Raw genomic sequence first — 21,961 nt, 5'->3', positions numbered from 1 at the left:
ATATAACACATGACAATAATGATAATAATTACAATCGCAATAATAATAATAATAATAATAATAATAATAATAATAATAATTCAGTTATTGTTAGTATTAATTGTTATTTCAGTTGTTTTTAATTAATAGTGATGATAGTGATTATGGTAATACCCTAGTAAGGGACAGAATTGCACCCAGCTTCATAGTTTCAATATAATTTATGCAATAATGTTTATTGCTGTTGCTACTATTAATTTTAAAGTTCTGTTGTTAATAATAATGATAATAATGTTTGTTTAAAATAACAACAATATTAATACTTCTTACCCGATTATTGCAGTTATTTAATATGTTTTATTGTATCTATTGTTAATGTAACAGAAAACAACAATAAAATATGTTTACCTCCATTATTAGTGTTGCTGTTAATCAGTCAGAAAAATGCTGTAACTCAAACACATTTATCAAGTGTGTGTGTGTAATACTTTCACACATTTTAATATATTCATTATTAATATTTAATATGTTTGTTTCAATAGTCTATATACAGTAAACATTTCATACAAGATTATATAATTGACTCTATTATATAATCTTGGATGCAACCACTAGATGGCAGGAGCAGCACACAAATAATCTGGGCGGAGCTGAGCAGGTACATGAATTCGGCACTATTAGATGCTCCAGCTGGCTGTCTATCTGGCATCATGTCCTCCTCTGTGCGGGTAGCGGTGGTGACTGGCAGCAATAAGGGCATCGGGCTGGCTACAGTCAGAGCTCTGTGCAAGCAGTTCCAGGGAGATGTCTATCTGACAGCCAGGAACCCGCAGCTGGGAGAGGAAGCTATCCGGGCCCTGAAGGAGAAGGAAGGCTTGTCCCCTCTCTTCCACCAGCTGGACATCAACGACCCAACCAGCATCCGGGCTCTGCGGGACTTCCTGAAGAACAAGTATGGGGGGCTGGATGTGCTGATCAATAATGCTGGCATTGCATTCAAAGGTGAGTCCTGTAGGGTCCTAGTTCTGTATATAGTAATACCATGTGCAGGTGAGTCCTGCGGGGTCTGATGACCCCTATACTAGTCCTGTATATAGTAATGCAACGTCTTATGACCCCTATACTAGTCCTGTATGTAATAATGCCATGTGCTGGTAACCCCTGCGGGGTCTGATGACCCCTATACTAGTTCTATATATAGTAACGCCATGTGCAGGTGAGTCCTGCAGGGTCTGATGACCCCTATACTAGTTCTGTATATAGTAATGCCATGTGCAGGTGAGTCCTGCAGGGTCTGATGTCCCCTATACTAGTTCTATATATAAAGTAACGCCATGTGCAGGTGAATCCTGCAGGGCCTGATGACCCCTATACTAGTTCTGTATGTTGTAATGCCATGTGCAGGTGAGTCCTGCAGGGTCTGATATGACCCCTATACTAGTTCTGCATGTAGTAATGCCATGTGCAGGTGAGTCCTGCAGGGTCTGATGACCCCTATACTAGTTCTGTATATAGTAATGCAATGTGCAGGTGAGTCCTGCATGGTCTGTAGTGTTGGGCGAACAGTGTTCGCCACTGTTCGGGTCCTGCAGAACATCACCCTGTTCGGGTGATGTTCGAGTTCGGCCGAACACCTGATGGTGTTCGGCCAAACTGTTCGGCCATATGGCCGAACTAAGAGCGCATGGCCGAACGTTACCCGAACGTTCGGCTAGCGCTGTGATTGGCCGAACGGGTCACGTGTAGTGTTGGGCGAACATCTAGATGTTCGGGTTCGGGCCGAACATGGCCGCGATGTTCGGGTGTTCGAGCCGAACTCCGAACATAATGGAAGTCAATGGGGACCCGAACTTTCGTGCTTTGTAAAGCCTCCTTATATGCTACATACCCCAAATTTACAGGGTATGTGCACCTTGGGAGTGGGTACAAGAGGAAAAAAATTTTAGCAAAAAGAGCTTATAGTTTTTGAGAAAATCGATTTTAAAGTTTAAAAGGGAAAACTGTCTTTTAAATGCAGGAAATGTCTGTTTTCTTTGCACAGGTAACATGCTTTTTGTCGGCATGCAGTCATAAATGTAATACACATAAGAGGTTCCAGGAAAAGGGACTGGTAACGCTAACCCAGCAGCAGCACACGTGATGGAACAGGAGGAGGGTGGCGCAGGAGGAGAAGGCCACGCTTTGAGACACAACAACCCAGGCCTTGCATGAGGACAAGAAGCGTGCGGATAGCAATTTGCATTTTGTCGCCATGCAGTCATAAATGTAATACAGATGAGAGGTTCAATAAACAGGGACCGGAAACGCGAACCCATCACAGATGTTCATTGTTCATGTTACTTGGTTGGGGTCCGGGAGTGTTGCGTAGTCGTTTCCAATCCATTATTGATTCATTTTAATTTGAGTCAGACGGTCTGCATTTTCTGTGGAGAGGCGGATACGCCGCCAATCTGTGACGATGCCTCCAGCAGCACTGAAACAGCGTTCCGACATAACGCTGGCTGCCGGGCAAGCCAGCACCTCTATTGCGTACATTGCCAGTTTGTGCCAGGTGTCTAGCTTCGATACCCAATAGTTGAAGGGTGCAGATGGATTGTTCAACACAGCTATGCCATCTGACATGTAGTCCTTGACCATCTTCTCCAGGCGATCGGTGTTGGAGGTGGATCTGCACGCTTGCTGTTCTGTGTGCTGCTGCATGGGTGTCAGAAAATTTTCCCACTCCAAGGACACTGCCGATACCATTCCCTTTTGGGCACTAGCTGCGGCTTGTGTTGTTTGCTGCCCTCCTGGTCGTCCTGGGTTTGCGGAAGTCAGTCTGTCGGCGTACAACTGGCTAGAGGAGGGGGAGGATGTCAATCTCCTCTCTAAAGTCTCCACAAGGGCCTGCTGGTATTCTTCCATTTTGACCTGTCTGGCTCTTTCTTCAAGCAGTTTTGGAACATTGTGTTTGTACCGTGGATCCAGAAGGGTATAAACCCAGTAATTGGTGTTGTCCAGAATGCGCACAATGCGTGGGTCGCGTTCAATGCAGTCCTAGGCCGAAGAGGTCATAGCCTAGGGTCACAAAAACCTGTTTATTTGGGCAATTTCAATGGTGGCGAGTATGACGTACATAAATCGCAGCAATGGCCGTTAGCAACGTCTGAATCTCACGAAATGTCTCATGCAGGTAGAAGAAATATTGTTAGACTTGGGCTCCAAAGATGGGTTCCCTACATCTCTGCAAACCAGAGTTACAGGGCTCCAAATTTGGTAAAATCCCCCATAGGCTTTCATTGGGCCTCCTATTTACAGTTCCAAAATCTCACATCTTTTCAAAGGGCAATTGCTCAGCAGTGGCAAATTTTCTAGCATTGTAGGGACCCTTAGGGGGAACATGACTGGTGAGTTTCGGGCCCCTAGGCCGAAGAGGTCATAGCCTAGGGTCACAAAAACCTGTTTATTTGGGCTATTTCAATGGTAGTGATGGTGACGTACATAAATCTCAGCCATGGCCGTTAGCAACGTCTGAATCTCACGAAATGTCTCATGCAGGTAGAAGACATATTGTTAGACTTGGATTCCAAAGATGAGGTCCCTACATCTCTGCAAACCAGAGTTACAGGGGTCCAAAATTGGTAAAATCCCCCATAGGCTTTCATTGCCTCCCTATTTCACTTTCCAAAATCTCACATCTTTTCAAAGGGCAATTGCTCAGCAGTGGCAAATTTTCTAGCATTGTAGGGACCCTTAGGGGGAACATGACTGGTGAGTTTCAGGCCCCTAGGCCGAAGAGGTCATAGCCTAGGGTCACAAAAACCTGTTTATTTGGGCTATTTCAATGGTAGTGATGGTGACGTACATAAATCTCAGCCATGGCCGTTAGCAACGTCTGAATTTCACGAAATGTCTCATGCAGGTAGAAGACATATTGTTAGACTTGGATTCCAAAGATGGGGTCCCTACATCTCTGCAAACCAGAGTTACAGGGGTCCAAAATTGGTAAAATCCCCCATAGGCTTTCATTGGGCCTCCTATTTACAGTTCCAAAATCTCACATCTTTTCAAAGGGCAATTGCTCAGCAGTGGCAAATTTTCTAGCATTGTAGGGACCCTTAGGGGAACATGACTGGTGAGTTTCGGGCCCCTAGGCCGAAGAGGTCATAGCCTAGGGTCACAAAAACCTGTTTATTTGGGCTATTTCAATGGTAGTGATGGTGACGTACATAAATCTCAGCCATGGCCGTTAGCAACGTCTGAATTTCACGAAATGTCTCATGCAGGTAGAAGACATATTGTTAGACTTGGATTCAAACGATGGGGTCCCTACATCTCTGCAAACCAGAGTTACAGGGGTCCAAAATTGGTAAAATCCCCCATAGGCTTTCATTGGGCCTCCTATTTACCGTTCCAAAATCTCACACCATTTCAAAGGGCAATGGCTCAGCAGTGGCAAAACTCACCAGTCATGATCCCCCTAAGGGTCCCTACAATGCTAGAAAATTTGGTACTGCTGAGCCATTGCCTTTTGAAAAGATGTGAGATTTTGGAAAGTGAAATAGGGAGGCAATGAAAGCCTATGGGGGATTTTACCAATTTTGGACCCCTGTAACTCCGGTTTGCAGAGATGTAGGGAACCCATCTTTGGAGCCCAAGTCCAACAATATGTCTTCTACCTGCATGAGACATTTCGTGAGATTCAGATGTTGCTAACGGCCATTGCTGCGATTTATGTACGTCAGACTCGCCACCATTGAAATTGCCCAAATAAACAGGTTTTGTGACCCTAGGCTATGACCTCTTCGGCCTAGGACTGCATTGAACGCGACCCACGTATTGTGCGCATTCTGGACAACACCAATTACTGGGTTTATACCCTTCTGGATCCACGGTACAAACACAATGTTCCAAAACTGCTTGAAGAAAGAGCCAGACAGGTCAAAATGGAAGAATACCAGCAGGCCCTTGTGGAGACTTTAGAGAGGAGATTGACATCCTCCCCCTCCTCTAGCCAATTGTACGCCGACAGACTGACTTCCGCAAACCCAGGACGACCAGGAGGGCAGCAAACAACACAAGCCGCAGCTAGTGCCCAAAAGGGAATGGTATCGGCAGTGTCCTTGGAGTGGGAAAATTTTCTTACACCCATGCAGCAGCACACAGAACAGCAAGCGTGCAGATCCACCTCCAACACCGATCGCCTGGAGAAGATGGTCAAGGACTACATGTCAGATGGCGTAGCTGTGTTGAACAATCCATCTGCACCCTTCAACTATTGGGTATCGAAGCTAGACACCTGGCACAAACTGGCAATGTACGCAATAGAGGTGCTGGCTTGTCCGGCAGCCAGCGTTATGTCGGAACGCTGTTTCAGTGCTGCCGGAGGCATCGTCACAGATCGGCGGCGTATCCGCCTCTCCACAGAAAATGCAGACCGTCTGACTCAAATTAAAATGAATCAATCCTGGATTGGAAACGACTACGCAACACTCCCGGACCCGAACCAAGTAACATGAACAATGAACATCTGTGATGGGTTAGCGTTTCCGGTCCCTGTTTATTGAACCTCTCATCTTTATTACATTTATGACTGCATGGCGACAAAATGCAAATTGCTATCCGCACGCTTCTTGTCCTCATGCAAGGCCTGGGTTGTTGTGTCTCAAAGCGTGGCCTTCTCCTCCTGCGCCACCCTCCTCCTGTTCCATCACGTGTGCTGCTGCTGGGTTAGCGTTACCGGTCCCTTTTCCTGGAACCTCTTATATGTATTACATTTATGACTGCATGCCGACAAAAAACATGTTACCTGTGCAAAGAAAACAGACATTTCCCGCATTTAAAAGACAGTTTTCCCTTTTAAACTTTAAAATCGATTTTCTCAAAAACTATAAGCTCTTTTGCTAAATTTTTTTTCCTCTTGTACCCACTCCCAAGGTGCACATACCCTGTAAATTTGGGGTATGTAGCATGTAAGGAGGCTTTACAAAGCACAAAAGTTCGGGTCCCCATTGACTTCCATTATGTTCGGAGTTCGGCTCGAACACCCGAACATCGCGGCCATGTTCGGCCTGTTCGGCCCGAACCCGAACATCTAGATGTTCGCCCAACACTAATGGTCTGATGGCCCCCTTATACTAGTTCTATATAGTTCACCTATCCCCCTTGAGATTGCCGCTTTAGAACAGGGTCCCTCTGAACCTATTCAACAAGGGTTTGTAGCAGGGGTCTAGTCCTGGGAAAAGAGATGAGTGGACTCACCCTAAAAACCCCTGCGCCGCGCGTAGTGCAGTGTGCCAAAAATGGGTGTGTTCAAGCAGGATGTGGGCATGGTCACGGGCGGGACCAAATATACATGACCTTAGCAGTGGTGTAAAACGTCTGCCGGGGGAGTTTGAGCTCTGCCGTAGTGTATCCCCCAAAAAATAGTTGAATGACAGCATTTCACCAAAAAGACACGTAATCTGGCAGAAGTTCCTCCAAAATACAGATAATATGGCAGTGGTTCCCCTAAAATAGAAAATCTGGCACCAGCAGGTACCCCAACATACAGATAATCTGGAAGCAGTTCCCCAAAATACCCGAAACCTAGCAGCGTATCGCCCAAAATACATGTAATCTGGCAGCAGTGGTCCCCCAAACATACACAATCTGGCAGCAGTTCCCCAAAATACACGTAATCTGGCAGCAGCCGTTCCCCTAACATACATATAATCTGGCAGCTGTTCCCCAAAATACTCTTAATTTGTCAACAGCGGTTCCCCAAAAATACAGATAATCTGACAGCAGTTCCCCCAAAATAGGTACCCCCAGCATAGGTAGCCAGGTCTATAGGTGTCCCCAGTATAAGTAGGAAGTTTCACCCCCTTCCCTCACCTTGGGGCTCGCCCTCCCTCACTCTCCCCTCCAGAACTAAAATTTGCGAGCTGCTGGCAGCGGGCGGGACTTACCTCCTCCTCGTTCCGACGTGAGATGGAGCTCTCCATTGCTGCTAGTCTGGTCTAGACCACAGCAGCGGCACACAGAACTTCCCTGGCGCTTGGAACGAGAAGGAGGTAAGTCCTGCCAGCTGCCCGCACATTTTAGTTCTGGAGGGGAGAGTGAGAGAGGAGGAGCCCTGTACCTTACGCTCCACCGCTGTACCCAACGCTCCCTCTTCACTGTGCTCTCTCCCTCCACACATGCTAGGGTGGACGACGTCTACCCTCTGAAAAAAGCAGGTGGACTTCATCCACCCGCGTTCACCCAGGACTCGACTCCTGGTTTGTAGAATAGGTTTGTGCTGCTGTGCTCCTGTAGTTTGTTGTTAAAGGACACCTGAAGTAAGTGGGATATAGAGGCTGACATATTTATTTCCTTTTAACCTCCCTGGCGGTAAGCCCGTGCTGAGCACGGGCTATGCCGCCGGGAGGCACCGCTCAGGCCCCGCTGGGCCGATTTGCATAATTTTTTTTTTGCTGCACGCAGCTAGCACTTTGCTAGCTGCGTGCAGTGTCCGATCGCCGCCGCTACCCGCTGATCCGCCGCTATACGCGTCGCCGCAGCTGCCCCCCCTCCCAGACCCCGTGCGCTGCCTGGCCAATCAGTGCCAGGCAGCGCCGTGGGGTGAATCGGAGTCCCCTTTGACGTCACGACATCGGTGACGTCGGTGACGTCATCCCGCCCCGTCGCCATGGCGACGGGGGAAGCCCTCCAAGAGATCCCGTTCTTTGAACGGGATCTCTTGATCTCCGATGCCGGCGGCGATTGGAGGGGCTGAGGGGATGCCGCCGAGCAGCGGCTATCATGTAGCGAGACCTCGTCTCGCTACATGAAAAAAAAAATAAAAAATTTTAAAACGTATTTGCTGCCCCCTGGCGGATTTTTACAAACCGCCAGGAGGGTTAAACAATGCACATTGCCTGGCTGTCCTGCTGATCCTCTAATAACTTTAAAGTAAACCTGAGACAAATCAAACAAAATTATTTATACTTACCTAGTGCCTCCTCCAGCCCCCTGTAGTCTGTGGGCTCCCTCTGTGTCCTCCCAGGCCACTCCGTTCTCCTGCTGTCAGCCCCGGTTTTCGGGGACTACTGTGCATGTGTGGCCCGGTAAAGGGGGCAGGGGGTGGGGTTGGGAGTGCCAGAGCGCCTGCGGCTTGTAACTTTGCAGGCACAGAAAGGACCCAGCTACGGGGCTGCAACCAAGGAGGTGCATATCTAGGGCCGTGAATGCGCAGTAGTCCAGATGGCACTGGACAGACACTGAAGAAGCCCACGGACTACAGGGGGCTGGAGGAAACCCCAGGTAAGTATACATCTTTTTGTTTGATTTGTCTCAGGTAAACGTTAGGGCCCATGTCCACTAGCTGGATGCTTTCTGCATCCGGCTTTCCGTAGCGCAGACAGCCGCGGGCTTCTTCCGGTTGTCTTCCGCAAGATCGGATGTGGCTGTCACTCACTGCTGAGGGTAATCGGCAGCATGCAATCCATATTTCTCCCCACATCGCATTGTATCGCTCCGCAATGGTTCAACTGCATTCAGTGGAAACTACTCCATTGGTTGCAGAGCTATTGCGGAAAATCACAATACGAATTTGTGTCTAGTAGAACCAGGCTCTTAACCATAGACCCTGAACAAGCATGCAGAGGCGGGACAAGGTCCTCCAGCACCCAAGGCTGAGACACCAAAGTGCGCCCCTCCATCCCTCCACTCCAGCCGTCACACACTGATTGCTATTAGACTAAGAGGCACCCCAGGACCCCCAACACCTTAATATCCAGTTATCTGGCTTGTAGTCACTTCCATGTATCTCCTTTTCTTATTTCTTTCTGCTTCAAACACAATTAGGAATGATAGCTGAATGAATTGTGCGCCCTGAGGCTGGAGCACTGCGCCCTGCGCCCTGAGGCTGGAGCCTCTCCAGCCTATGCCTCGGCCCGGCCCTGCAAGCATGCAGATAAGGTGCTCTGACTACAGTCTGACAAGATTAGCTGCATGCTTGTTCCAGGTGTGCGATGCAGACACTACTGATGCCAGAAAGCTCAGAATTGCCAGGCAACCAGTGTGCTTTAATTCATACACCTGGGATACTTCGGGTGACAAGAATTTTTCTCATTAGGCTATCAGGTAGTATGTTTGAATTTGTGCCTTGAGTTCAGAACAGGCTTTTTATACACTCAAATGCTCGAGTTCTTTGGATTTTTTTTTTAATTCCTAGTTCACTGTCTTCTCCATGTTTGCTGCTCTTGATTATGTGATGCTGGGAATACACGAGTCGACCCGGTGGCTCGATTAGTCGCCGGATCAACTCCCGCCGTGTCCCCGCGGGCGCCCGGATCTATTCCTGCTCGTCCCTGCGGGCGCTCCTTATCTTCCGCTCGTTTTTTTCCCATTGTCCACCCGCGGGGATCGAGCGCAGAATTGATCCGGCGGGGTATCGGACCTGTCAGAAATTATCAATCGAGGCATTAGCGGCTCGATTGATAAGTACAATCCATCCGTGTATGCCCAGCATTACATTGACAGGAGAAAATGTGTACTGTAGTCCTTCACTTCCATCTGGAGGGTCATACACCCTAATAACTGTATTCACTGTGGCCCTTATTAAATTCACTTTTTCTCCTTAAGAATGCTGTATCAAAAAAGGGCCCCTGGGGGTATTTAGCTCTAGATCATACATGCCAAACTCCGGCCCGCGGCCCAAATCTGTCTCTCCGAGCCATTCAATTTGTCCCTCAAGGGTTTCCCCCACTTTGCATTATGTTTGACCCACTGTAGACCACAAGGGGAGCTATATTGGAAGTGAAGCCATATGAGGGAGGTAGGGGGAAAGCACTAAACACTAGGGAACTGTATAGGAGTTGGAGGGGAGTAAATGGACACAAGGGAACTTTATAAGGTGGCCAGTAGAAATTGAGGTTGGCCCGTGGCTAGGTCCCAGTGTTCAATGTCGGCCCACTTTGTATTTGAGTTTGACACCCCTGCTCTAGATCCTAAAGAGGCTTCCCCTGTCCTTTTCAGTCTCAGGGATCCAGTGCTGGCAACCCCTGAAAAATCTGTGCAGGGGCAGTAGCACCTGCAGTATTTACTATCTGTTCTCCTGTGCAGGTGCAGTAGGGGCTTTCCGATGGGCTCTGACAGAAATAGCTGAGACCAATTGGGTCCACTGCGCAGGTGCGAGTTGCCTGCGCAGTACAGCGGACTCGATCGGGATCATCAGTTATTTCCACCGGAGCCCATTGGAAAGCTGCACCTGCGCAGGAGCACAGATGGTAAATATTGACGTGTGCTGTCCGGGGGCTGCCAGCACTGGATCCCCTCTGCTAAGGAGGACAGGGGAAGCTTCATGAGGATCCGAGGATTCCCCCTCCTAAGGTAAGTATACCCCTCAGGGGAAGTTTTCTTCATTAGTTTCCCATTACGTTTTCTCCTAGGTGATCTATTCACACCTTATTAATTAAATGCCTTTTAAAGTGTCCGGAGCCAAAGCTGGGGTACAAAATCATATACTTGTCCTCTGGTCCCCCATCGCAAAACGCAGGCACTCCAAAGATTACTCACAAGGGCTTGTGGGTAAACTAAAGGTGGTCGCTAATGGTCCAACTTTTAGCGTAGAATTGTTTGGGCGATCAGATAATTGTGATCGGACTGACAGAAAATAAACTCTGTTGATGATCCCAATTGACTGTGAACAAAGCTTAAAAGGATTTTGTCGATCGCAAATACGTTTTTTATAATCAGTTGTGATGGATAGGAAGCGCAGATTGCTTGATTGATGGTGAAATAACTAATGCATTACAACATGTTATTTCCAATTGCTGAAACTATTTTTTTTATGAAAATTGGACTGTTAGTGGCCACCTTTAGAAGAAAAAGTGAATTGAATAAGGGCCTGTATATCTTATGACTTCTTGTTGTATGATGTGTTTGCAGTTGACTTTTGTATATGACAGTTCTCTCTGTTTCTCTTTCAGTGGCTGATACCACCCCATTTGGCATCCAGGCAGAAGTAACTCTCAGGACCAACTTTTTTGGTACACGAGACGTCTGCAATGAGCTTCTCCCTCTTGTCAAACCCTATGGTGAGTTTCGTGTATGGACTGTGACTCAGAGTATGGCAACTTCATAAACGAAAGCACTTGTCTCACTGTAACAATGCAAAATATGCATTTATGTTGGTGAAGCAGTGGTGTAACAGTAGCCCCCGCCACCCCCATAATCACAGGAAGGGGTGCCTGTAGCAGTCTGCCCCCTGCCCTCTCCCCACCCACATGCAAAGTAGCGCAGCTGAGCACTGTGTAAATGTATTTAGCGCTCTCCTCACCTCATGTCTCCTCCTCCCAGCAGCCGCTTGCTCTATGCTGCCCCCTCTGGCTCCCGATTACATGACATGCATCAGGAGCCAGGCATGCAGCAGAGCAAGACTGCTGGGACTCGACTGAGACTGCTGGCCCACCTGATAAGAGTTGTAATTCTTCTCTACTCTATCTTACATGGACCATAATCTTTGGCTAGAGTTTTACTTCAAGTGGTTTTGTTGTTGCAGGGCGTGTGGTCAACATATCCAGCATGGCCGGCCCCAGGGCTCTCGCACAGTGCAGCCCCCAACTTCAAGAAAGATTCTGCAGTGACACCCTCACAGAAGAAGAGTTAATAAAACTCATGGAGAAGTTTGTGGAAGATGCCAAGAATGGTGTCCACCAGGAAAAAGGCTGGCCAAACACTGCTTATGGGGTCTCTGAAATAGGCTTGACGGTGTTATCTAAGATCCAAGCCCGCCAGCTGAAGGAGACCAGGAAAGGAGAGGGCATCCTACTGAATGCCTGCTGCCCGGGATGGGTGAGGACCGATATGGCTGGTCCTAAAGCCCCCAAGAGTCCTGATGAAGGAGCTGAGAACCCGGTATATGTGGCTCTACTTCCACAGTCTGCGGATGGGCCTCATGGGGAGCTCGTCAGTGAGAAATTGGTGGTGGAGTGGTATAAGCCAAACCTCAGCACCTCCTGATTATAAAGTTGTCATTTCCTTCTATTCCTTGTAGGTCTTAAAGCTGAACTCCAATCAGCTTGAGATGTGTCTGCAACCCTCCTCCATTGCCAACCACTAGTTACCTTAAAGCCTAATTCCAGGAATATTTTCTTCCCCTTACTTCCCTCCAAATCTCTCACAGTGTATAAAGTACCTCTAAACCCCTACACACACATTTCTGAGGGTATAAATCTTCCAGGTCACTTGAACCCACCATGTGGCCTAACAGGCCCTGTAGGCGAAGCCACTCGACTCCAGACCTTGGATTATCGTTAGCAAGTATGTATTAGATCAGCACAGCGCATGTCAGGTGGAGGCATTCGGTAGGACAGGCAGGAGCAGTGTGGATTGAGGTAACGGGGGATAGGAATGGGTAGGAGTGACTGAGGAGTCCAGGAGAGGCAAGGAGGCATATAATGTGGGTAAATAACAAATGCAAAGAGAGTGGATGTGAATACAGCAGGGCTCTTAGGAGAGATAAACTACTGGGTGGAGGTGTCCTCTAAAGATACACACCGAGATATATACTGTTGCACAAAAACACTAGGGCAATGAATTTTGAGGCCCTGTCCCTCTTCTTCAGGACAATGACTGTAGAGTGGCAATGGCTCGAGCGCCTCTATCATAAGATAGATGGAGTGGCAGGACTGATGAACAGAGGGAAGCTCTTTGTGGGGTGTTAATATATTGGTGAAAATAGCCAGACAATAGTAGATGAGCTGACAGTCAGATGGGAGGTTATATTGTGGGTGGGGTGTGGGAGATGTGATGATATTGTAGGGTGGGGGGATAAATTGTGGGTCAGGGAAATGTGATGACATTGTGGGGTGGAAGTCATGCCCCACCCCCCCATGCATATGGACACTCCATTGAATGGCTGGCGTGAGTACAGCTTATCCGTGCCAGTCCTATACATTACTGCTCTGGCTGTGTCAGCTGAAGTGTGAATTGACCCTTAGGGCTTATTTACAGTCGAATATTGCTTTGTGATGCGATGTTAGTCTCAACGCAGCATTACAACACAACGCCATGCATAGAGTTGCATAGGGTTAACATTGCAGTGCAGTAACCAGCGTTATGACTTTATAACACAGGACAATAATGTCCCCCTGTGAACGTAGTCTTATGCTATGTTCACATTATAAATTGCCAGCGTTATTTATTTATTTATTGAGAATTTTGTCTGCGCTTTTCCCTGCGCTTTGAAAAACGCTTTTCTAAGCGCATTTGCAGAGCGTGAACTCTTTCACCCGGAAATGAATAAATACAATGTATTTATTCATAAAAGCGCTCGGGAAATCGCTATACAAAACGCTTTTTCAAGTGCTTTGCGATTTCCCTATACCTTCCATTGAGCCAAGGCGCTCAGAAAATAGTACAGGCAGCGCTTTTGAAAGTGGATTGCAATCGAACCGCTCATATGTGAACACTCTCATAGGGAATCATTGCACAAGCGCTTTTAGGGCGATTTTCTAAAATCGCCAGTGCTTAAAAAAAAAACAGCAAATGCTCATAGTGTGAACAAGTCCTTAGTGTATATATAATGTACATGCTGGGGGCTGCTGGCTACAGATGGAAGGATCCATACTTAGCTAGATGACTGCTGATTACTGAGGACAGGTACTGTGCTGCATGCTGCTTTTACTAAGGATGCTCCATTGGATGCTTCTGCTTTCAGTAAACTGGACAGATGCATGGGGCTGATGTTACAGCGTATTGCTGACTGCATTCTAATGGGGAAATATGATTTACTAGACCTCTGTCCAGATTATTACAGTTTCAATGCTTCAGCTGCATGGGGGACTTGTTCTGTTGTATTGTCGCATGATTCTTATTGTGTATGCATGTAGGGGGAGGGGTGCTGTGAAGGCAGCTTATGGATTGTGCTGCAACCAATCGTATTATTGTTGTGGATGTTTTATTGTTGTGCATCTGTACAGTTTGCTAAAAGCACCTCTGATCATCCCTCCAGTGTTCAGGACCTTATGTATTTGGCCATGTTTGGGGCACACCCTTGGTTTTAACCCTTTCCAATCCCAAGGTGGTCTATGTCTGACAAGGGCCTTTTCATCTATGGGTCCAATGTCTGAAATAGCATAGGCTGCCAATAGATGGTGCTATTGCTCGATAAAATCCTTCACAGCGCCATCCTCTTCACATCAACTTAGTCCGACACTGCAGTCGCTGCTGGACCCAACCACTGCCACGTGGGGGCATTTGGGCTTGCAGTAGAGGTGGCGCAGATCTGGGTCGGCTTTGTATCCCCCTGTGTTTTCCGACACTTTGATCCCTTCCAGGACCACGTAGTGCCACGTAATAATAGAATTACGCTGTGTACAAGGGGGCGGAGCTATAGCATTCAAGCTGCCACTGACACTGATGCCAGGTCACCTCTTCACTGTACAACGAGGCGGTACAGACCCTCCAAATCCCAATCGCACAGCCTGATCACCCACGTCCCCCCCCAGCACACAAAAGTATAAAGTGCTGGGAGGGGGGAGGAGACATGAGTGATCAGGAAATAAGCCTGGAAAGGGTTAATTCAGAGGTTTCGCTATGAGGGCTGGTTCACACTCTGCTCTTGGAGCGCTGTTTGCCCGTGATCGCGATTTCCGCTTGTGATTATCACAGCGCTATCACCCCCGAAAACGCTGCATGCAGAGTGTTTGTGATTGATTGAAAACGCAAACACTGCTGTGTGAATGTATCCATAGCGATACATTAGTAGCAGCGCTTTGCTGATCGCCGGCGATCAGCAAAGTGCTGAAGAATCGCCCAGTGTAAACCAGCCCTACCAGCCAGTGATTCTTAGCTTATAGTTAACCGGACAGATCTAGAAAAGGTGAATTTGATTATTATTCATGTAAATTCTGGGTTATTTTTCACAGGTCTTTATACAGAGCAGTATTGCTATCTCTCCCTGCATCAGCACACGTTTTTCTTCGTGTTTTTATTCACATTTGCCTGTGCCCCCCCCCCCCCCCCATGAGTAACATTGAAATGAACATGTCCTCTAACACTGGTGTGGCTGAAAAACACACAGCACCCCTAGATGCAACAATGGAGTTCTAATGCAAATCTTATGCAGTTTACCTAAAGGTGGCCACTAACTTTGAAATATTTAGCGAAAAATCGTTTGAGTGATCAGAAATTCTGATCGGATTGGTTGTAAATAATCTCTGTTGATGGGCACAATTCATTACGAACAATTATAAAAATCATACCTCCTAACTTTTTGAGATGAGAAAGAGGGACACTTAAGCCACACCCCTGATCACGCCCCATCACACTCCCAGTCACGCATACCATAAAGATTTCATAAGAAAAATATGTTTTATAATTCATACCACACTGGTCCTTTCTATCCTGGTTCATTTTCCTCCATATTAACATTTGAAAATTAGAAATATAGACATTTAAATGATGGGAATAAAGTTTAGAGTCAAACACATTTTTCAGTAGAGAAATACATATATTTATATAGAAAGAGGGACAAAGTCCTGAAAGAGGGACAAATGAGAAAGAAAGAGGGACAGTCCCTCCAAAAAAGGGACAGTTGGAAGCTATGTAAAAATAGTTGTCTGATTGGATTTTCGTCAAACCAATATTTGTATTTTCTAGTTGGTTGTGATAGATAGGACGCAAAGATTGGTTCTTTGATGGTGTAGTGAATTATTTAACTTACAATCAGAATTTCTGATTGCTTTAACGATTCGCTAGAAATTGGACTGTTGGCCAATACTGACATTTATAAAAACACACATGCTGTGAAAGAACCTATAAAGGGAACCTGGAATGAGAGGAATATGGAGGCTGCCATATTTATTTTCTTTTAACCTCCTTAGCGGTAACCCCGTGTGTGACACGGGGTAAGCCGCCGGAGGGTGCCGCTCAGGCCCTGCTGGGCCGATTTAAATAATTTTTTTTTTGCTGGACGCAGCTAGCACTTTGCTAGCTGCGCCAGCACCCCGATCGCCGCTGCCGCGCGCCCGATCGCCGATATCCGGTGCGGCGCGCGGCCCCCCCCCCCCCAGACCCCGTGCGCTGCCTGACCAATCAGTGCCAGGCAGCGCCGAGGGTTGGATCCGGAGTCCCAATGACGTCCCGACGTCGGTGACGTCATCCCGCCCCGTCGCCATGGCGACGGGGGAAGCCCTCCAGGAAATCCCGTTCTTTGAACGGGATTTCCTGATCGGAGATCGCCGAAGGCGATCGAAGCGGGCGGGGGGATGCCGCTGAGCAGCGGCTATCATGTAGCGAGCCCTGGGCTCGCTACATGATTTAAAAAAAATAAAAAAAAAAAAACTGCTGCGCTGCCCCCTGGCGGTATTTTTCATACCGCCAAGGGGGTTAAGCAATATCAGTTGCTTGGTAGTTCTGCTGATGCGCTGCCTCTAATACTTTATCCATAGACCCCGAGCAAACATGCAGCAGATCAGATGCATCATCAAAAATCTGTCAAGATTAGCTACCTGCTGGTTTCAGGTGTGTATCAAGACACTACCGATGCCTGAAAGAACAGCAGGACTGCCAGGCAACTGGTATTGTTTAAAAGGAAGTAAATGTGGCAGGCCTTACATCCCTATTGCTTCAGGTTCTCTTTAAAAGTACAAGAGTCAGTAATTCATCCTCATAGCATAGTCTGTCAGGTTTGCTTTAAAGTAGAATTTCAGCCAGTTTATACGGGTGGAAAATAACACACAGCCATTAGGTAGGTTATCCATTAATAATGTTACCTCTGGACATGGCAAGCTTCCATATTTGGCGTCCTGCCTGGCCAGTGATAGACGCCTATCCTTCACTTCCTGTCTGACAGGGCACACCCTCAGCAAAAATGCAATTCTGAAACCAGGCACAGGTGCCAACACTTATTACTGCACACTAGTCATTCTTGTGAGCTTGTCCTGGTTACACTTAGGGCCTGTTTCCACTACACGCGGATTCTGGATGCAGAAAGCTGACTCCAATGAGTGTCTAATCTGCATCAGAAAAATCGCATTTAGTGGAATCAGGCCCATAGGCATTCATTGGAGTCAGTTTTTCTGCATCTAGAATCCGCGTGTAGAGGAAACAGGCCCTTACCTGTATGCATCCATAGCAGCTAATTCTTTCAACTCTCATTGACACTCCATGATCTGATGTGATCCAGGAGACCATAGCTGGGCTTTTAAAGTACTCCTGAACTGACAAAAAAATGGTGAAATAATGCCCGTTGTCAGCTAGATTACCTGTGGTTTAATGTGCTGCTGCTCGTTGTGGTCGGTGTCTCCCCCCTGTCCTCTTCTTCTTCCACAGGATCGTCAGTTGAAGAAACTACAGCCCCATGCGACTGAGAACCGCGCACTCAAGCACAGTGAAATCAGAGTGCTCATTTACGAGCGCCTTTGCAGTTCATTCATTTGGAGGAACTTCCGGATGGCTATGGAATTTAGAGGATGGGGGGCCCAAAGACAACGAGCAGCGGCAGTACATTGAGGAACAGTTGATCTAGCCCACCATGGGCTTTAGTGCACAGTTTTGTAGTCAGTTCAAGGTTACTTTAAGAAGCACTTATATAATCCCTTTGGGATCATATGGTTACTAGAGGAAATCAGGCCCAATGTCGGGGGGAATGGGGGGTTCTGGGAGACCTTTTTCTTATCACAGGAGCTGTAGAAACACCTTCTATCTTAAAGAGACACTGAAGTGAAAAAAAAGAATTATGATATGAATTAATTACTAATAACAAAATATTTATATAGTGTTTTTATAACATTGCATCATTCTCTAATATTTGCAGCTTACACACTAAGCATTCTAAATGATTTTACATAGCAGCCCAGTGAACCATTGACCTGTCCTGTGCAGAAGAAAAAAACAATACAATGACTGACAGTTGAGATAACAAGCTTCAGAAGACAGAGCTCTCTGCGACTTTGAAAGTTGTGGAGCGCAATGGCTTTTTTTGCATAGATAACAACTGGAGTTTCTCAACTCTTCCTGTACTGGAAACAATATTAGACTTATGTCTTTGATCCTAATGTTTTATTTCTTAGCTGTACTACACATATAAATCATTGTATCATAATTTTTTTTTCCACTTCAGTGGCTCTTTAACCGCTTCCGCATTGTGTTAATTGTTAAATCTAAGCCCTGTTTATGGCTGCTTATTCCTGCCACGGCGTAGACTTCAATTACCGCGCAGCATGAACTCGATGCTACTGCCAATGGCACCGCACTACTGTCGCTGCAGGCCACTCGCTCTGCCGTTCCTATGACGGCAGAGCTCTGTGAGCTGGTCAGGAGCCGATTTAATTGACCCCACTTTGGCTCACAGTGATCACAGCTCATAGAGCTGTACCATCACAGTGGCAGCAGGACGAGTGGCCTGCAGTGGTGTGTGAATGGTGAGAGCTGTGGGTCTGTGCGGCGAGATGTCATTTATGCCCCGTTTTTTGGTACTAGTAGTCTCTGGTTAAAGAGGAACTTCAGCCTAAACAGACATACTGTAATTAAGTTACATTAGTTATGTTAATTAAAATAGATATGTAATAATAATATAGATAATCTCTTACCCACTCTGTTTTAAAAGAACAGTCAAATGTTTGTTTTCATAAGGGCAGTCATCTTTTTGGTTGAAAGGAGGTGACAGGGAGCATGAGACACAGTTCCAACTGTCCTGTATGCTGATCACCCTTCCCAGTTGCTAGGCAACGTGAATAACAACATAGGAAATCCCATCATGCTTTGCACAGCATCAGGGAAAAAAAGCCTGGGCAGTTTTCTTTGATGGCTGGACCTTAGCTAAAAATGCAGCTAAAAATGATGCTTTGGTAAACAAAACAAAGTTCTGATGCTGTGAAACTGTTAAAGAAACACCAAGCCTTTTCAGTTCTGCTGAGTAGATTTTTAGTCCGGAGGTTCACTTTAAGGGGCCAGAGATTGCTGGTATGCAAGTGGTTAATTTAAAGGGGACGTTCCAATTTCATTGTTAAGTTGACATAAAAATATGTGAGTGCTGCAGAGTACTTTTTCCATAAGATTGTCCAAAAATGTGTCATGAGCCTTTGTTACACTAAATCACCCAACATGCTCATTATTATTGATGGTTGCAGGGGGCAGTTTTGCTGGTTGCCCTAATGAGGCAAGACATGTGTGGCATCTGAGCATAGCCTTTCAGCTTCTAGACAGCACTGTCCACAGCCGGTGTCAGATCTGGTCTCACACAGATCTCAGCTTTCCAGTGAAAGTTCCCCAGCAGAGGGTGACCATCATCCTGAACATCCTGTATGAGGAAGTAGAGCTCTTCCTCGGTAACCCAGAAGACTGTCCTGATGTTTCAGTATTGTTCCAGTACATGATCTAGATGTAAATAAATGACTCTGCTAATGTTTGCTTCTCTGAGTCTTTTTTTTTCTTTGAGCCCAAGAGTATAGTTTCTACATATGCTACTTGAGCCTGCTGTAATATCACCAGTTTATACCCATATAATTGTAGGGAAGGTATCTGTTCATCCATAATCTCATGTCTATTTAGCTCTCTGAAGTAATAGTCCTGTCTTACTGCTCCACACTCCTCTATTGTGTTTCATGTGGTTGTCCAGCTGATCATGTGACTCTTTCAAAAATCAGGCACCAGAATCAACCAAACATTAAAGGGACTCCGAGCTCTACTTAAAAAGTAAAATAGTACTCACCGGGGGCTTTCTTTAGTCCAGCGCTGGTTGGGAGGTCCCACGACGGCGTCCTGGCTCCTCTCCTAGGCCCCGCTCCGGAACGGCTGACCGGTCGCAGCCCGGGCGACACTCTGCTGAGTGTCGGGCTGTTCCTTCCGCGTATGACGCGGCTGACGTCACACGCCGGCCGCCTCGCGTCATCACGGCGGCCGGCGTGGCAGTACGGCGCATGCGCGCTTTAATCGCGCATGCGCTGTACTGCCACGCCGGCCGCCGTGATGACGCGAGGCGGCCGGCGTGTGACGTCATACGCGGAAGAAGGAGCCCAACACTCAGCAGAGTGTCGCCCGGGCTGCCGCCGTCCAGCCATTCCGGAGCGGGGCCTAGGAGAGGAGCCAGGACGCCGTCATGGGACCTCCCGACCAGCGCTGGACTAAAGAAAGCCCCCGGTGAGTACTATTTTACTTTTTAAGTAGAGCTCGGAGTCCCTTTAAGTGACAGACACTTGGGCCCATGTGCAATTTCACTTTTCTCCTGTATTTTCTCCTAGGTGATACGTTTTCGTCTGCTTTTTAAAATAACTTTCCAGCACTTTTCAACTGAAAAAGTACTGAGAAGTAAGTACAAAAGTAGTATAAAAATTATTTTTAGTATTTTCGTGTTTGCTGGTGGCTTAGCAGGCATTTATTGACACATTTAAAAATATCACCTTGGAGACAACTCAGGAGAAAAAGTGAATTGCATTTGGCCCCCTGTCTCTAAAAGGACATGCATTTCTCCCTTGAAGTTGTAGTACCCGGCTCTTACAAGCCCCCTGTTACCCATGGTCAAACCAGTAAAATCCATCTCAGCTTCTAACCTCTGCCATTTTGCCAAACAGTATATATTACATGGGTGCAAGCACTTGAGAAAGGGCATGTAGCCCAAAACGTTGTGCTTTTTTGTCTGCTGTATAACTGCATACATTATTACAATAAATTCTGAAGATTATTCGTGCAAGGGTTGAGTCCGGAATCGATTGATTGTGTATGGACTGGATTATGATTGGAGGCTTGATGGACCTCCTACGATGATCTGTGACTCCCCGAGATTAACAGAGTGATTCCTGAGGTCTGTGGACAACCCCCGTTGTGCAATTTTGGCAAAGCTAACAGTGCATGAGCTGCTGCTGGCCCCACCCCTGCTGATGTTGAGTCACCTCCATGCTCTAGTCTAGTTTGAGGAGGTTGAGACCCTCTGGATCCCCACTGCAGCTGAACTCCCATGACCATCCCTGGCACACCGAAAAAAAAGTGCTGGGGAGTGCATGGGTGAGCGCATAACTGGGTTGGAAAGGGTTTATAGCAACATGTCCATTGCAGATAAATATTGCAAAAACTGTTTTTGTAGCCAGATGAGGCCATCCTGGAGTGTCTGTCCATGTTCGTTTGGTTGATTCTGGTGCCTGATATGAATGACCTTATGCGTGAGTGGCAATACTAAGAAGATTGCACAGAGCCTCAAAGGAAACATTGATTTAACCAGGTGGGTATGCATTTTTTAAATATAAGCATTGTACCCCTTCCCCAGCATGTGGTATATCACCATAAGCGCTTGGTACACAAATCACTTTGAAGTCCCCAAAGACTCTCCTTTATCTTTATAGTAAAAAAAAATTAAAACACCAGTAAAGGGAAGTTGCAGATGGGGACCAACACATAAAAGAAGGTTGCTGGTGCCCAAGGGACGTGTACATGAAAGAAAGGGGTGCTGTATATGGATGTTATATATAGAAGCAGGAGCTGAATGTGGAACGAGAGGAAATCTGATGCACATGGAAGGGAACCCCCAAGTGCAGGGGTATAAAACGTACATATCTGGCCTTGCTTAGGCCTAGTGTTCCTGGATGTATGGTAAAACGGTATGTACTCCCCTGGAGAAACATCCTGAAGACATCTACCCCTTTTAACCTCCATGCTAGCAATTTCTGCTGGATTGGATTTTGACACAGAAACACTCCCTTGATAGCCGGTCAGGGAGCAGAGGTATAGCAAGTCAGGGAGAAGTATTTTGTTGGATGGTCAAAAACCAAGGCCTGTGGGGCTCATATAGCAGCACAGCAATTAAACAGGACCTTCGTCACAAGAGAAGTCTGTAAATTAGCAGAATTGGAGGAAAGGCAAATGCCATTCAGAACTTCTAGACCTAAGGTTGAGTATTTGTTGTCACTAGGGCTGTCTCATCCAAATACCCCACAAAGGAAGGGATTTACTTTGCGGTTTACATTTGATGGGAATAGATCCACTTTTGAAACTATGAACTTGATAAATTATGGGTGAAGAGACCATTGGCAATAATTGT

The 21,961-nt window shown here is 46.8% G+C and overlaps 1 protein-coding gene across 1 annotated transcript; it reads left to right on the top strand.

Annotated features, from left to right (window-relative positions):
- The first annotated feature begins 631 nt into the window (after positions 1 to 631).
- LOC137547182 (carbonyl reductase [NADPH] 1-like) lies at positions 632 to 19,337 on the top strand. The gene is made up of 3 exons (XM_068270458.1): positions 632 to 981; positions 10,914 to 11,021; positions 11,486 to 19,337. Exons 1-3 carry the CDS (start codon positions 642 to 644, stop codon positions 11,944 to 11,946), a joined length of 909 nt encoding a protein of 302 aa, XP_068126559.1. The 5' UTR covers positions 632 to 641; the 3' UTR covers positions 11,947 to 19,337.
- Positions 19,338 to 21,961: the final 2,624 nt, after the last annotated feature.

Source organism: Hyperolius riggenbachi, chromosome 2 (assembly GCF_040937935.1).
Source record: "Hyperolius riggenbachi isolate aHypRig1 chromosome 2, aHypRig1.pri, whole genome shotgun sequence".
Classification (NCBI taxonomy): Eukaryota; Metazoa; Chordata; class Amphibia; order Anura; family Hyperoliidae; genus Hyperolius; species Hyperolius riggenbachi.
This window is presented reverse-complemented; position numbering and strand designations above follow the sequence as displayed.